We start from the raw sequence: 17,651 nt of genomic DNA, 5'->3' as shown, positions 1-17,651 counted from the left end.
TCAAGATGAACTGCTGATAGAGAGATTCCTTCTTAAATTGCCCTGAACCAGAGCTGCATTGCTTCTCTGTACAGTGGTAGTGACCCTACACCTCCTCTCTTGTTGAGGTAGTACTTGCCCACTGTGTTGTCCATCATTAATAGGACATTCGTTCCCCGTACAGAGGGCAGAAACGCCTTCAGCGCTAGTCTGATTGCCCTCAGTACCAAAAGATTGATATGTAGTTTGGATGTGATGGTATCATGTGGTACTTCTTGTAATAGAGGGAGAAGCACAGTCTCTGGAGAAGGTGGTAGGTTACGCTGAGATGTTCCCGGGCCTGTTCTGATGAACAAGCCCTGATCAGCCAATCGTATAGGTAGTGGTAGACGTGAATCCCCCCCTCTCCTGATCCTTGCTGCCACCATCGCCATCAACCTGGTGAAAACCCTCAGGCGGAGGTCAACCCAAATGGCAGAGCTCGAAACTGATCACGAGAACCGCCAACCACGAACCGCAGGTACTTTCTGTGCTTGGGAGGGATAGGCACATGAAAGGAAGCATCCTGAAGGTTCAATGATACCATCCAGTCTTAGATTTGGAGAGGCTGAAGGGTCTGAGAAAGGGTAACCATCTTGAACTTGTCCTTCCTGAGGAACTTGTTCAAGTTTCTTGAGTACAAGATTGGTCTCAACCCTCTGTCCTTTTTGGGGATCAGAAAGTATGAGGGATACCAACCCTTGTCCCTTTCCACTACAGGTACATGTTCTATTGCACATTACTCTAGCAGGGTCAACATTTCCTGCACAAGGAGCGGATCCGGAATTTTGAAAGAGTCGTTCCCCGGTGGATGATCCTGAGGCCTCTTGGGCTACAGTTTCCAGTGCCCAAGCATCTGAAGTAATGCCCCGCATTCACTCAGATGCTGAGTAAGTCTGCCTCCCACCGTGGCCTTGTGAGTCAAGGCCTCAGAGTGGTTTTGAGGCAGCTGTAGCAGCGGATGATGGTAAAGCTGCCGCTGCTTGGGTTGCCTTAGCACCTCTCCCTCGTCCACGACAAGGGAATGTTCTTTGACCTCTTTGACTGGCTTGTCCTCTTCCTCTTCCAAATGAAGAGTAGAATCGAAAGAATTTACCCCTGCAGGAAGATCAGCCCAAGTAGGGATGTTGAGGCTGTCTAATGACGGCGCTAAGGAATTTAGCTGCCGCTTTTGAGGTCTGCAGCTTTTCCAAACACTCATCCGCCTTGCTGCCAAACAGCCTTGAGCCGTCAAATGGCATGTTGAGTATTCTAGCTTGCACATCTGGTGCAAACCCGAACTTCCTCAACCACGCAAATCTGCGTAACACTGTGCTAGCCGCCATGGATATGCTGATGCTGTCTGCAGTATCCAAACCTGACTGTAGACATTGACCCATTGCCTCCTTACCATCCTTGATGACTGCCAGGAAGCCGTCCATTTCCTCTCCTTCCAGGATGTGGTCAGCCGCCATTGCAACACATTCCCACAGGGTAAACGTAAATCTTGATATGCTATACTATCAGTGGTAAAAACTTTGTTCGCCCAGGCATTCACTCTCTTATCATCCCTATCGGGAGGGATGGATGGGTATACTGACTGCTTGGTAGAAGTAGCAGCCTGAATCACCAAGCTTTCTGGTGTTGGATGTTTAGTAATATACTCTGGGTCGCTGCTAGATTGTCTGTACTTTTTTGCAAAGTTTCTATTTACTGCAGCCACAGTTTCTGGTGTCAGCCAATGTGCAGAGACCTTTTTTTGTAATGCTGCAAGAAAGGACACAATTGAGTTTTTTGAAGGCCCTGAGACATCTGTCATGTAATCTTGTTCAAAAGAAGGAGTAAGCCTGCTCATCCTAAAAACTCAATGACCTTTTCCATGAGTTTTCTATGTGATGAGTCAGCATGTTCAGATGGATCTGGTTCGCCAAACTAACTCTGGCAAGGTATCCAACCCACTGGCTGACTGAAGGTTGTCATATAAATCTCTTAGCCTGGAATCACCAGAGATTCGTTCCTATGGCACATTAGGGGTGCCGAATTGTAGCCCAAAAGGTGGTGTATTGTCATCAGAGGGTTGGTCTATCTCATATATGGAAGATAAAAACCTAAAATAGTTTTTTAGGCAAAGATTTGAAAACCTTTTCTTGCACCACTACTGGCTTCGACAATTTTGAAGTTGTCATCGACAACGTCTTTGAAATCGGTGCCGCTTTAATCGGCGTCGACTTCGGTATCAGCGTAGATGGCTCCGACAGCGACTGAGTCGGCGAAGGCTTCAATGTTGTCGACCTCTTGTACTACTTTGACTGAACCGTCGATGGCCTGGGTTCCTGACTCGACGAAGCCCTCAATGATTTTTTGGCGGCTCAAGACCTTTCTCGATGCAGAACCGGCTTAAGGCTCGGTTTCGAAGATTTTGTCTTCGACTTCCCTTTGTCGTCTTTTTGCCGATCGACAGGGGCATGGGCTTTCTGCTTGTTCTTCAAGGCGGTTGTTAGGCAGAAACCTGTGCAGTTCCCTCTGGGACCACTGCAAAAGATTTAAGACTACAGGTGTTTGGCAGTAAACCCACTTGGTAGCAGTCTGTACCACACAGATTCACTTGGTAGCTGTGGCTGAGCAGTCAGACTTCCCTCAAGAAGAGTTAGGCAGTATACAGAGTATTCACAATAGGTCAAGGGAACACAATAGAACAAGTAAACACTGACCAGGGCTTGGTGTAAAAGAAATATCATTATTTATTTAAAACCATCTAGAAAAACACACAGGCACTAATAGTAAGCAATTCAGAAACACGGTCACTAAAAGATATACACTCCCTTAAAAGAATATTAGACAAGTCTTAAGTAAAGCCCCACTTATTTTCAGACACCGGTGAGCGCTTAACGTAGATGGCCCTCTAATAATTTGTTTTAAAAAGGGAGAGAAAAGCAGAGAATAAATTGAAACAGATCCCAACACTTTTTCATGAACACAACAAGAGAGGAAGGCAAAGTAACACCGTGAATTCAGAGTCACTAGGCCGGATCCGCTTTAAGAGGATCAAATCGAAATGTGTCCAAGGTCACACGGTTGCAGTGCACAAAAGTCTTGTAACGGTTCAAAAAGGAGTTGGACCAAAGAAAGGGACCAGTTAGAGGGTCAAGGCGGCCAGCCCAGTCCAGAAGGTTAAGGGGTTATTATTACCTTCTAGCAATCTTTAGAAAGGGAGGCCTGGCGGACACGGTACCTTAAAGTGGTGAGAACACTCCAGCGGGGGCAGTTGTTCCTGGCAGCGGATGCAAGTCGGTGTTTCGTCCGGGGGAAGAGAGGATCTCGTCGGTGAGGAAGACAGGAGGCCGTTGCACTGCCAGGGAAGAAACCAGCCGCGGAGTTTCTCAGGTACAAGGAGCGGTCCGTTGATTCGCGGTTTAGTGGTAAGTGGCTATCCGGCCGCTGGGGTGCTTGGCACGGGCAGTTCGATCACAAACCGGTCTGGGGTGCGAAGGTAAACTGGTTGTGCCCACCAGTCAGGGGAAGAAGCCTCTCCAGCCGGGAGATCTTCTCTGTCGTCGGGAAGTGGTGAGTCGGTTCTGCAGGGCTCCGCCGGTGGTGTCGTCGTGGTAGGTCGGCTCAGCTTCTCCCTCGTCGGATTCTCAGGTCCTGTGGCGACTTCTGAAGTTCCAGTCCCCAAAGCCCTGCTTTTATGCAGCATACCCCCATTCACTCAGCCTAGCTGTCAATCAAACATGCTAAGTGGTAAGCCGGCCGGCTCACCACTTGGGCCAATCATACAAGAGTGCGACTTGAGTTACCAAGGTAACTCAGTCCAGGGTGCCTAAACCCCCTCCCACACCCCCTGTGGTACCCAGACAGAGTGGCAACACTTTTGGAGGCTTCTGTGGAGAAGCCCGCCAAAAAGTGGAACAAAGGGCTCGACTTGGGTTGGAGTCACAGAAGAGAACACAAACGCCATTTTAGAATCGAGTCCTGGCAAAAAATACCAACCGGCGAATTAATATTAAATAAATAAACCGGCGGTATGTTCGAGGCTATGAGAATTAAATAATTAAAGTTGGTAGCCTCGAACAATGGGAAAATCCCATAGGGAAATATTTGCAGTCAAATATAAAAAGTAGTTTCCACTGCCACCAGCCAAAGCACGATCAGGGGGGACGGAGACGTGCCCCCTCGACTAACAGACCCCGGGGCAATCGAATTGCCTCGACCAGTACGTCCACAATATGATGGTTTGTACTGGTTTCTGTTAATCATTTGGGACTAGTAAAGCCAATGGTGACTTTACATGCCCTGGGAGACAGTAGTTAGTCCTAGGGTATGGAGTCTATGGTGGGGTGTCACTATGACACCCCTGTGTTACTGCACGGAGGGTGCTGTGTAACACACATAGTAAAAACACATGAGACCCTATGGAGTAAAGGACCCCATAGCCCATAAAACACATTAACAGTCAAAGGAACACCATACATCATGTCCAAGAGTGGGAGAAAAAGAGTCTCACTCTTGGCAGGAGAAAAAAAAACAAACTCCAGAAATCCAGCAAAGCTGCTGGGGGACTCACTAGGTTAGGAAATTCAGCCTAAAGAGATAATTCTGCCTAACACTCGCCCCCTCCCCCCCAGACTAAGAGACAGGAGGATTTAATCCACTCCGGGATGAATCTCATACCTCTAGTCGATGACATACATCCCAGAGAGACCATCAGCATTTTGGTGGTGACACCCTGACCTGTGCTCAATGGTGAAATCAAACCCTTGCAGGCAGATTGACCATCTCAATAGTTTTGGGTTTCCCCCTTTCATTTACATTAACCATCTAAAGGGTTGGTGGTCAGTTTGAATGACAAAAGTAGAACCATACAAGTATGGCCTAAACTTCTTCAGAGCCCACACAATAGCAAAACACTCTCGTTCAATGGTTGCCCACCTTGTTTCAGGATCCTTCACTTTTCTACTGATGAAGCAAGCGGGGTGCTCCTTACCTTTCCCATCCAGTTGACTGAGGACTGCACCTATTCCTACATTTGAAGCATCTGTTTGCACAATGAAAGTTTGGTGGTAGTCAGGAGCTCTGAGTACTGGGGCTTGGCAAAGAGCCTTCTTCAGGGTTTCAAAGGCCTGATTGCATTCCTCATTCCACCTAACCTTTTTAGGGAATTTAGGAGAGGAGATGACATTCAGTGGAGAAGCTAGTGACCCATAGTTCTTAATGAAATTCCTGTAGACCGAAGAAGGCTCTCACCTGGGTCCGAGTAGTAGGTGTTGTCCAATTTTGCACAGCTTCAATCTTACTGGGCAAAGGCCTTATTTCTCCACCTCCTACCTCATGTCCAAGGTAAACCACTTTGCTCTGTCCAATCTGGCATTTACTTGCCTTTATGGTCAGATTGGCCTTTCCAAGAGCCTGCAAAACATATCTCAGGTGGTCCACATGTTCTTCCCAGGAATTGCTGAACACTGCTATGTCATCCAAGTATGCCATGCAGAAGTCCTCCATCCCATTCAGAACCTGGTTTACCATCCTTCGAAATGTAGCAGGTGCTTTTTTCAATCCAAAAGGCATAACCTTAAACTGGTATAAGCTAACTGGGGTAGAAAATGCAGTTTTCTCCTTGGCATGGTCTGTCAGGGCTATTTGCCAATAGCCTGACGTAAGGTCAAATGTGCTGAGGTACTTGGCTGAGCCAAGTCTATCCACCAACTCATCTGTCCTTGGCAATGGGTGGGCCTCAGTCTTAGTGACTGCATTAAGATCTCTGTAATCCACACAGAATCTAAGTTCTTTAGATCCTGCCTTTGGTACTAACACAACTGGGCTAGACCATGGACTAGTAGAGGGCTCTATTACCCTGAGATCAAGCATCTTGTTGACCTCACCTTTGATGTGGGTTCTTACATTTTCTGACATTCGATATCCTCTGCTTTTGACTGGCAGACAGTCACCAGTGAGTATGTCATGCTGTCCCCAAGGGGTCAAGCCTGGTGAAAGTGAGAACAGGGAGGCAAACTGATTTAACATAGACTTGCACTCTTCCTGTTGCTCAGGTGTCAGATTTGAAGAGAGATTTACTCCTTCAATCTTTTCGTCTAAAGGTAAGCCTCTGAGGAGATCAGGAAGAGCTTCACTCTCTTCTTCTTCTTCCTCTGATGATGCTAGAAGTAAAGCTCCTACATCAGGTCTGGAGACATAAGCTTTTAGTCTGTTGGTGTGGAAGACTGTTGGAGCCTCCTTGGGGTTGCCCAAGTCCACCAGATAGTTGACCTCTCCAAGTTTACCCACAACTTTGAAGGGTCCCATCCATTTGTCTTGCAAGGCCCTCTGCCTTGTTGGAATCATAACGAGAACTATCTGGTCCTGAGTAAACTCAACCATGTTAGCCTTTTGGTCATGCCAGTGCTTGACCAATGCTTGTCTAGCTTTCAAGTTATCACTTGCTTCTGCCATCATTTGTGACATTCTCCTTTGGAGACCTATCACGTAGTCAGTCACTCTGACTGGCTTGGGGGAAGGAGCACTCTCCAACCCCTCCTTGATCAGGGCCAATGGACCTCTGACCGGATGACCATAAAGATGTTCGAAGGGAGAATAACCTACTCCCTCCTGAGGGACTTCTCTATAAGCAAAGAGAAGGCATGGCAGTAGAAGGTCCCACTTTCTTTTAAGGGGGTCCTCTAAAGCACCTATCATGCTTTTAATGGTTCGGTTGAACCTTTCAACCAGCCCATTTGTCTGAGGGTGGTTTGCTGTTGAGAACTTGTAAGTAACTCTGCAGGTTTTCCACATGGCTTTCATGTAGTGGGACATAAAATTCGACCCCCTGTCAGAGATTACTTCCTTAGGAAACCCACCCCTGGTCAAAATACCAAGGAGGGCCTTAGCCACAGCCGGAGCTGTAACAGTCCTCATAGGAATTGTCTCAGGGTACCTAGTAGCATGGTCTACTACAACAAGTATAAACCTGTTGCCTGAGGAGGTTGGAGGATCAAGGGGATCAACAATGTCAATCCCTACTCTCTCAAATGGGACTCCCACAACTGGGAGAGGCACTAAAGGTGCCACATTCTTGGAGCCAACCTTACCAGAAGTCTGGCAGGTAGGGCAGCTCCTTCAGTATTTATCTACTTCAGCCCCCATCTTTGGCCAATAGAAGTAGAGTGAGAGCCTTTCCTTAGTCTTCTTGAAACTCAAGTGACCAGCCAAAGGAATCTCATGGGCTAACTGCAAAAACTGTGGTCTGTTCTCTTGGGGTACTACCAGTCGTTTGTTATCCCCAGGTGCAGACTCTGTTGGTTCACTGTAGAAGAGGCCATCTTCCCAGTGTAACCTATATTTCCCAGGCTCTTGCCCTTCAGCATGAGCATCTGCTTGGTGGCGAAGACCTTCCAGAGTTGGACATTCTCTCTTTCCCTTACTGAAGTATGCCCTGTTGGGTCCACCTTCTGCCAGTAAAGACTGCAGCTCAGGATGGTCAACAGGATCCAGATCTCCAATGAGTTCCTGGCCTTCCACCCTCTCAGCCTTAGCTGGAGGGGGAGTTACTGGTGTAACTTTGGACAACCTAGGGGAAGTCCTGGTTGGCTGCACTGGAGTGCTGACTGCTGGTTTCTTGTTAGAAGTCATAGGTTTCCCCTTTGCTTCTTGTGGCTTAGAGACAGCAACTGACATCTCCAGTGGAGCAGGAGTGATCTCTTTCTTCATCATCTCCTTGGGAGTACCTCTCATGGTTCTCTCCCTTGCAGGTCTGGTGAGCTCCTGTAACCTTTTACTAGGAGGTCTGGGGGTATGTGACACTACTCCAAGAGTTTTCAAGTCATTACCCAGCAGAACCCTTCCTGGCACCTCACTTTGTATGCTGACAGGTATCTTCACAGCCATGTCATTACACTGGATGAGAACTGGTAATTGGGGAAGCATCTGCACAGGCCCTCCAGCTAACTTGGTGAGGCGTTTCGGTGCCTTAGCAACATCCTCAGCCTGAAAAAACGATTTGTCCACCACAGTTATGCTGGCCCCAGTGTCCCTAATGGCAGGAGTCTCCTGACCATTCACCTGGACACTGTCCTTATAATACTCTTTAGTATTATCTGGGATAGAATTATAGACATCTAAGTTCTGTTGTTCCCACAAACCCAGAGACACTAAAGAAACACTAGCTGAGACTCCAATGGGTTCATCAGCCAGTAATAGAAAGTTTCCACTTGCCATTTGTACTTCCTCCTCTGGAGCGAAGGCTAAGGAGACAAGCTGGACCCCTGAAGGTTTACCCTTACATCTGGGATCTCCTTTCACATGGTCAGTAGAGCCACACACAAAGCATTTACCAAATGTTTTCTGGAATGGTGGCTTGTTCTGACCTCCTACTGGTTTGGCACCAGGAGGTACACTAGCCTGATTTGGTTTCCCTGGTGGCTTACCCTTTTGGTTCTGTTTGGGGCCCTCTTTGGAATTGGAATTATTAGAATTCTCTTTGGAGTCCTTCTTTGGCTGTTTTCCCTCATCCTTTTTCTGAGTAGTCCCAGAATCCTTGTGAGTGACGCTGTTGACAACCCACAAGTCAGCAGCCTTAGCTAACTTCCTGGAATCTAATTCCTTTGAATCAGCCAAGTGCTGTCTGAGCTCAGGAGATCAGCAGGCATCATAAATTGACTCCAACATTACAAGATTCTTCATTCCTTCATAAGTGTTAACTCTGTAACCCTTAATCCATCCCTCTAAGTTTTTCAGACTTTCACTCACCCAGGTAGCCCAAGGGGTACCATCATGCTTTTTGAGGGTCCTAAACCTCTTAAGGTACTGGGAAGGGGTCTTCCCAAATCTAGCTATCAAAGCTAGTTTCACACATTCATAATCCTTCTTATCCACCTCCCCCAACTCCATTACCACATCAGTTGCAACAGGGGGACGCCTTGAGAACAACCAGGGAAGTAACTCATTCCCTGTGATGTCCTGGAGCCCATGATTATACTCAAACATTTTTAACCAATACAACACATCCAACTTAGGTTCATACATACCCACTAATTCCTTAGGCATCCGGGGTCTTTTGGGACTGGAACTCCTAAAAGAACCAGAGGAGAGAGAAGCATTTTCCACAGACAACTTTTTCATTACTGGTTCATGATTAAGCTCTATTTCTCTGAGTCTTAACTCAGCTTGCTTCTGCTCAGCCTGGGCATTCATTCTTCTGAACTCTTGCTCTTGGTTTCTTTCAGATTGAGCAATAAAACGTTTGTACTCTAATTCAAGCTTCATTTTTTCAAGTTCAAAATAAGCAGGGTTACATGCAGGACCTGGTATAGGCCCAGTAGGTAAAGTAGGTAAGGCAGACAGAGGCTCAGAGTGGCTAACTGCATTAGATTCATTTTCCTCTTCTGACTCATTATCAAGACTTTGATTCAGATCAATACCATCATTGTTTTCTACATTTGCTGGGGGGGGGGGTAGATTCCTCTGTACCACCCAGACTTTGGTTTTCTAACAATCTTTCTATAAGTTCCATTTTCTTGCCCTTCTCAGAGAGATTCTTATGTCTACACAATACTTTTAAGCACTGAGCAGTTTTGGCAGACAATGATTCTAGGGTATAACTCTCCATAGCAGACATAGTTAGAAAATCAGCTTATTAGTGTTAAGCTCTGTGGTTAGTTGTCCTAAAGTGTTCAACAAGCACTCTAAAGTGTATACTCAATACAAATCCCACCGCTGTACACCAGTATTAGGCAGAAACGTGTGCAGTTCCCTCTGGGACCACTGCAAAAGATTTAAGACTACAGGTGTTTGGCAGTAAACCCACTTGGTAGCAGTCTGTACCACAGATTCACTTGGTAGCTGTGGCTGAGCAGTCAGACTTCCCTCAAGAAGAGTTAGGCAGTATACAGAGTATTCACAATAAGTCAAGAGAACACAATAGAACAAGTAAACACTGGCCAAGGCTTGGTGTAAAAGAGATATAATTATTTATTTAAAACCACATCTAGAAAAACACACAGGCACTAATAGTAAGCAATTCAAAAACACGGTCACTAAAAGATATACACTCCCTTAAAAGAATATTAGACAAGTCTTAAGTAAAGCCCCACTTATTTTCAGACAGCAGTGAGCGCTTAACGTAGATGGCACTCTAATAATTTGTTTTAAAAAGGGAGAGAAAAGCAGTGAATAAATTGAAACAGATCCCAACACTTTTTCACGAACACAACAAGAGATGAAGGCAAAGTAACACCGTGAATTCAGAGTCAGTAGGCCGGATCCGCTTTAAGAGGATCAAAACGAAATGTGTCCAAGGTCACACGGTTGCAGTGCACAAAAGTCTTATAACGGTTCAAAAAGGAGTTGGACCAAAGAAAGGGACCAGTAAGAGGGTCAAGGCGGCCAGCCCAGTCCAGAAGGTTAAGGGGTTATTATTACCTTGTAGCAATCTTTAGAAAGGGAGGCCTGGCGGACACGGTACCTTAAAGTGGTGAGAACACTCCAGCGGGGGCAGTTGTTCCTGGCAGCGGATGCAAGTCGGTGCTTCGTCCGGGGGAAGAGAGGATCTCGTTGGGGAGGAAGACAGGAGTCCGTTGCACTGCCAGGGAAGAAACCAGCCGCAGAGTTTCTCAGGTACAAGGAGCGGTCCGTTGATTCGCGGTTCAGTGGTAAGTGGTTATCCGGCCGCCGGGGTGCTTGGCACGGGCAGTTCGACCACAAACCGGTCTGGGGTGCGAAGAAAAGAAGGTAAACTGGTTGTGCCCACCAGTCAGGGGAAGAAGCCTCTCCAGCCGGGAGATCTTCTCTGTCGTCGGGAAGTGGTGAGTCGGTTCTGCAGGGCTCCACCGGTGGTGTCATTGTGGTAGGTCAGCTCAGCTTCTCCCTCGTCGGATTCTCAGGTCCTGTGGCGACTTCTGAAGTTCCAGTCCCCAAAGCCATGCTTTTATGCAGCATACCCCCATTCACTCAGCCTAGCTGTCAATCAAACATGCTAAGTGGTGAGCCGGCCGGCTCACCACTTGGGCCAATCACACAGGAGTGCGACTTGAGTTACCAAGGTAACTCAGTCCAGGGTGTCTAAACCCCCTCCCACACCTCCTGTGGTACCCAGTCAGAGTGGCACCACTTTTGGAGGCTTCTGTGGAGAAGCCCGCCAAAAAGTGGAACAAAGGGCTCGACTTGGGTTGGAGTCACAGAAGAGAACACAAACACCATTTTAGAATAGAGTCCTGGCAAAAAATACCAACCGGTGAATTAATATTAAATAGATAAACCGGCGGTATGTTCGAGGCTATGAGAATTAAATAATTAAAGTTGGTAGCCTCGAACAATGGTTAAATCCCATAGGGAAATATTCGCGGTAGAATATAAAAAGTAGTTTCCACTGCCACCAGCCAAAACTCGATCAGGGGGGAGACGGAGACGTGCCCCCTCGACTAACAGACCCCAGGGCAATCGAATTGCCCCAACCAGTACGTCCTCAATATGATGGTTTGTACTGGTTTCTGTTAATAATTTGGGACTAGTAAAGCCAATGGTGACTTTACATGCCCTGGGAGACAGTAGTCAGTCCCAGGGTATGGAGTCTATGGTGGGATGGGTGTCACTATGACACCCCTGTGTTACTGCACGGAGGGTGCTGTGTAACACACATAGTAAAAACACATGAGATCCTGGAGTAAAGGACCCCATAGCCCATAAAACACATTAACAGTCAAAGGAACACCGTAAATCATGTCCAAGAGTGGGAGAAAAAGAGTCTCACTCTTGGCAGGAGAAAAAAAAACTCCAGAAATCCAGCAAAGGTGCTGGGGGACTCACTAGGTTAGGAAATTCAGCCTAAAGAGAGAATTCTCCCTAACAGGGGTTGAGGCTGCATTCTCGAAGATTTTAAGCATCTCACTACAAAATGCGTCCCACTTTGCAGGGGAATCCGATTTCGTAGGACATCTGATTACCTCAGCCGAGGAACCACTGGAGGGCGAAGGCGACCCATGATTACTTTTCTTGGCCTTCTTCGAAGAAAACGACGAAGAATGGCGTAATCGACTTCTCGGTCAAGAATGTTTGGATTTTTTATGTCGAGAAGAATCCCTCGATTTATCTGTCTTTTTTTAACTCTTCGAGGGAGACTTCGAAGGCAACTTCCCCACTGCCAATTTACCTTTGTGCTCCCTGGGAGCCTTTTCGTTCATCGCCTAACAGGAGCCACAGTCGATGGTACGGTGCCTGGAACCGAGACACTACAGACAAACGTGGTGGGGGTTGGTGATCGACATCTTCGATCCACAGTCTTACCAATTTTTTAAGCCCGCCTTGGGCGTCGATGGTGCTAATGAAGAAGACATATTTGAAACGTAATTCACTGTTTTCACGGAAGAACCAAAATGCGCCGTAATTCTCTTCAAGCGTTAGCTCAGAAAAACAGAACTGAAGCCAATGGGCGCTGCGTGCGCTACTTATACTGATGATGATGTCAAACGCAGGCCCTCGAGGGACATTGACTCGATGAGACTGCACACAGTGCCCTCTGTCAAAAAGAATTTCCCGAAGCAGCTGAAGCCGGAGAGATAATTATCATAAGATGATGAATACATGGGAGGAGACAATCCATTCGAAGATACACATTTCAGCTCTCTGACATGTTTGAAGTCATGAGTTTGGAATAGGAGACGACTACAGCTAAGTGCAGGGGGCAAGGCTTAGCAATTTGGCCTGTCTTGCTATGCAAGACATAGATTTCTCAAAGGTATTGCTCAAGCAACACTTACCCCAATACTCCCACAACCACAACTTCACTTAGTGAATTAAGTTTGCGTGCTGCGTCAAGGATGGAAAATACCTTACTTTTGCTTATTCATCCTAACGCAGTCGGCAGCAGACTTAACTTTGTCGCACATCCATGGCACTGTGTGCTTGGAAGTGTTTTTATCCAATGGCTATGTCTCTGGTATAACAAGCAAGAAGCACCCCCAGAAACAACAGTCCTCGCAGCTCCAGCAGGAAGGGCAATGCAGCAGACTGCACTTCGTTCCACTTCCACTTGTTTGTTCTTTTGGCGAGCTTACACTTTAGTTCGACAGAGGACATTAAAGCCACTTCTAATAAGCAGAGGGTTTTATCAATTTAAGCCACCCCTACTCCATTGCCTGATATTACTCAACAAAGCTGTTGGTTGGGCCTTAGATTAATTTATAAAGCAGGCACTCTTCATCAGAAAGGTTTCTCTGTGCCACTTGTTATAGATAGATGTTCTTAGATGTAGGTTGAGTCAGGTGGGGTTATTTAGTTATTTTATCTCAATCACTTGTCTTAACTATTTCCGACAGTTGACAGTCTGAAAATGGTTATCAAAGACAACAATAACACAAATTTAGCACTTTTGACAAATTGGCTCACTATTGGTTTTAATAAAATTCACCCAATAACCAAAAAGAAATGTTTCACACTTGAGCTTAAAGAAGCAAAAAAAGACAACTAAAAGAGTCTTGAAAAAGAATTGGTGTCATAACAATCTAATGAAAGATAGGCAAGTGCGCATAAGAATCACAACAGCCCATAAATGTTAAGTTAAAAAGAATCAGAATTGAATTCAAAGCCTCTTCAGCACAAAGGGAACTGTACAAGATGATCAATGATTTCTCAACACCTGAAGTCGAGGGGTTAGCTCTATCCACAATCCACCTTCTCTGTGACTGTTCTCCAAAGCTCACTGACAATGAAGTTAAGATATCAGAGCCAAGAGTGAGACACATTAACCACTTTTCAAGTTATCAGAACAATTGTTAATTGTGCTAGACTGAATCGAGTCATGGATGGCACAAGAATCACTCCCAGTCTCAGAGACAGTTATTCTGCAATTGTTATAGGCCCTAGGAAAGTCCCTCTCTCACTCTCAGCTTATATTGCACCTCCACTCTAACCCAGGTAACCCTGCCCCCAGGTTAGTTGATAAAGAACATTGACTGCTAATGTCTATTTTTTTCTTCGGCTAGTTGTGAGGACCTAACGGCAGGATGCCTTATCTCTCTAAACTTCCACCGGCACTTCCTAATGTTCCCTATACAATCCAGTTGTTAGTGTTGCACTGTGATTTGGGAATTGTGCCTTACAAATACTCTGTTGGATTCAGTCCACCGTCTAGTAACGCTCTCTCACCTCCCCTTTTCCTACTTTCCCTCTTATCCACTTCACCTTACTCCTTCCACCATTCTTCTACCTGTCTGATGTTTCCAACTTCTTCTAGGTCTTTCCTCCACCCTTTGATGCTACCCATCTTTCCAATTCTCTACTACTTCCTCCTCCACAATATTACTCCCTCCTCCACATTACTACTCCATGCTCCACACTGCTATTCCCACCTCCTCACTACTACTCTCTCCTTCACTCTTCCACTTCCTCCCCCAGACTACTACTCCCTCCTCCAGACTGCTCAAACACCATCCTTACACTTAGTACCATCTGGTTCACAATCACTTCTTACACTGATCTTTCTAACCACACAAACACACACACTCACACAACAGTACTACTTTCACTCACAAGCAAATACCTGCCTTCTCCAGAAATCTCCCTCACACTCTGCTGCACCTTCCTCCCTCCTGCTGGTGTCTTGGTCGTCCTCCACCTCTGACCTCACCAGACAAACCCATACTTACTTCTTTCTATTGCAGCCCTGTATTACCCTCTCTATACTGGTATTAGTATTGTCTCCCTGCATATCTGGCCTTGTGTTCACCACATGGGTCAGGTTAAACAAATGAAATGCCATAAGTAGCGGGTTAAGCCATGCCAACTGTTTCTCCATGGGTCTGCAGCAAAATCGCAATAGCGGTGCAGGAAAACAAATATTCATGTTCCAGGGTCCTGCTCTGGATGCCCCTGAGGTAAGTAAAATGGTTTATTCCCCCGTTGTCCCTGGTGGTCGAGGGAGTTTGCTAGTTCTTACGCTTACTTGCCAGTATTTCTCAGCCGCACCATGCGGTTACTTCGCCTACTGCACATGAATGCAGTTGTCACTACCACACAATGGTAGCTATGACAACATTGGAGGATGAGAAAACGCTAGCTTTTGTGGCAATGCGTTCCTTGTGCGACGTGTATCACCGGTTTTGTTTATTTCAAGATGGCAACCACTGTCCCGGATTCTGCCCTATACAATGCTGTCTGAGGATCTGGGCTCCCTGTTGCAACCCTTGGCTCCTCTCTCCTATGAAGCTGGGTCTGTCGCTGTTCCTCGAGAGAGTCCCTTCCCCTGCAGGTCACAAGTCACAACGTTCTTCCTTTTTTCCTTCTGCCTATCCCTTGCTGCGTTTCTTGACTGCCTCTGCCTTCCCTGGATTCGCCGTTTCCTCTTACTTCCTTGACTCTATTCTGCAACTTGGAAAGTTAGGAGTTTTTTTTCTGCCTTTCAGCTTTTTCTCCACCTTTTCTTGGTCCAATTCTCTGGCGGCCCCCCTCTGCCTTGCCTGCAGACTCCAGGTTCAGGAAAATATGTGTGCTTAAGACAAGCCAATGAAGAAAACATGGGTTGATCAATTGTGTGGAGTATGGTGGAGATTTCGATTGGTGTACAAATAGGACAACATTCCAATGATCAGTTACCTGGAAGAATATAAAGTTTCTTGCAATGGCAATAGTCAGCCTTTTATTTTCCCCTGAGGTACCTTGTCCGCCCTTTACTCTGTCCTTCCTTTTTTTTTTCACCAGTCATCTGCAATGATATTTTGTTTCACAAAAAAACACTTAACTATACAACTGTCCTCAATGTAGAAGTCAATTGTTTAAAAAATCACCAGTTTCAAGTTATTTCCAAAATAGTTGTAATGTGGTATGTAAGAGTCATCAGAAATGTAAATGCGCTTACAGATTCAGAACCTATGCCTCAATCTTAAATGCTTTATTTTTTGAAAATGTGAAGCTTGCAGTGGTACTATGAGATTCCAGCAGTTGTTTCAAGTTGGGAGGCTGGATGTAGTTCTCCGTAATTCTTATCCAAACAAACCAATTTCTTTCACCACAACCAAATTAAAATTCTAGCCAAACAGTACAATTAAGAACACAAAATATCTTGCTCGTAGAAAATGAACTATTGAAGTCACACTTTTTGTCACTCATATGACCCATCTATGAATGTTATAAAACCAAACTGAAAGGTTATTTTGAGAGTCAAACAAACACAGCAGATAAGCGGGAACATAGAAGACCTGCCCTTATATTGGAAGGATTAAGACGCGTGTGATGGCCATGGGTGAGACATACAAACACTGAAAAGCTGAAAAAGAGGATGGACAGGTTTGGGTGGGTAGAGTAAAGAACTGTGCATTTTATTATTCTATTACATTTCTCTGAATTACTTGAAAGGGGTAAACAAAATATGTGCTTTTGGCTCACCCAGTTGTAAAGATGGCATTGAAACCCCGCAGTATCCTAGAGGAGCCAATAACAGATGCTGCTGTCACCTAAGTTGATATTGCTTATAAGCATTTTCCTAGATTGGCATTTTCTAGATATATCAGAGCATGTTTTGACATGACTCAGGCATTGTGTAGAGAAGATATCAATCCTGAATTTAGTCGGGTCAGGAAGGATGACCATAAAACCTATTTGGGAATCTGGGCAACGATTGGCATGATGGGCACTACATGCATTCAATGTACAACCCTAAAAAAATATAAAACGTTGACATAAACAAGTACATTGTAGTTTGTTTCCACAAGGCTATTCGGAAGCATTGTATAGTGGAATTAAAAATAAAATGGAAGTTATACCTTTGTCAAGAGGAAGTTGGGGACTTCACGTCTTTCCCGGCTTAACCTCTGAGGGACTGTGATTTCATAGGATGACAGAAGGGATGTTTGATGTAAACCTAGAGAAAGGAAATTGAGAAGCCATTAGAGTAGAGAACTTCATCACATCACTCTTACCATGTTGACATATCTATATACCGGACATTGAGCACTGCATTGTACTAGCACCATTTTGCAGTTCCGTCAAACATAAGGAGACAGAGCAATAAAAACTGCACTTTATTATTTATTTCAGTCTGTTTTAGTTAACTATAAACATTACTCCACATTTGTTCAGTGCACGTACGCTTACTAGAGATGTTAGCATCAATGTTTACCAAGTACTTTACCTGACCAGAAATACTTATTTAGGATTAAAAGACATAAAGATCCCACTTTTCAATTCACCATGAATAGTTAAAAGAAGCTAAAATGTGGGTGTGTTTTTACTCCTGTTAAGGATTTCAATCGGGTAACACACACTGGACCAGGACCCTTGCCCTTAGCCTTGGATGTAGCACGCAATTGGAATGCTTTCTTTTTATTTTCTACAAAATCAAATTGAGATGGCACACAACCCGTCTCACACCCACTTTTAGAAGTACCCCGGGTCACAATGGACCATGAACCAGGCCAGTTGGTGAGAATACAATATTAATTTATTTTTAAATTGAAAGAAAATCATACAATTTTAATATTGGGCAGCGATCACCAATGGGGTGATAATTACAATGAAAAACCACTGAAATACACTTAGTTAACTTTGTACAAGAACATATCCAAAGCATAAATGAACAGGAGCAGTTTTGAAATACGGGGATTTCCCCATGCAATGCTCTCCCAACCCCAATGAATCGAATTTGGAGTGGATAGAAAGAAGCAGCAGGGAGTCAG

The 17,651-nt window shown here is 45.4% G+C and overlaps 1 protein-coding gene across 2 annotated transcripts in view; it reads right to left on the bottom strand.

Moving 5' to 3' along the window:
• The window catches only part of ADAM9 (ADAM metallopeptidase domain 9), a 1,404,333-nt gene that overhangs the window by 1,179,646 nt on the left and 207,036 nt on the right, over nucleotides 1–17,651 (bottom strand). For both annotated transcript variants that reach the window (XM_069617919.1, XM_069617920.1), the window contains exon 2: nucleotides 16,740–16,837. In XM_069617919.1, coding sequence (XP_069474020.1) covers nucleotides 16,740–16,837 — 98 coding nt within the window. The remainder of the gene's footprint in view (nucleotides 1–16,739; nucleotides 16,838–17,651) is intronic.

Source organism: Ambystoma mexicanum, chromosome 10 (genome assembly GCF_040938575.1).
Source record: "Ambystoma mexicanum isolate Mex_15411 chromosome 10, UKY_AmexF1_1, whole genome shotgun sequence".
NCBI lineage: Eukaryota > Metazoa > Chordata > Amphibia > Caudata > Ambystomatidae > Ambystoma > Ambystoma mexicanum.
Note: the sequence above shows the minus strand (reverse complement) of the source record. Positions and strands in the feature narration are given on the sequence as shown.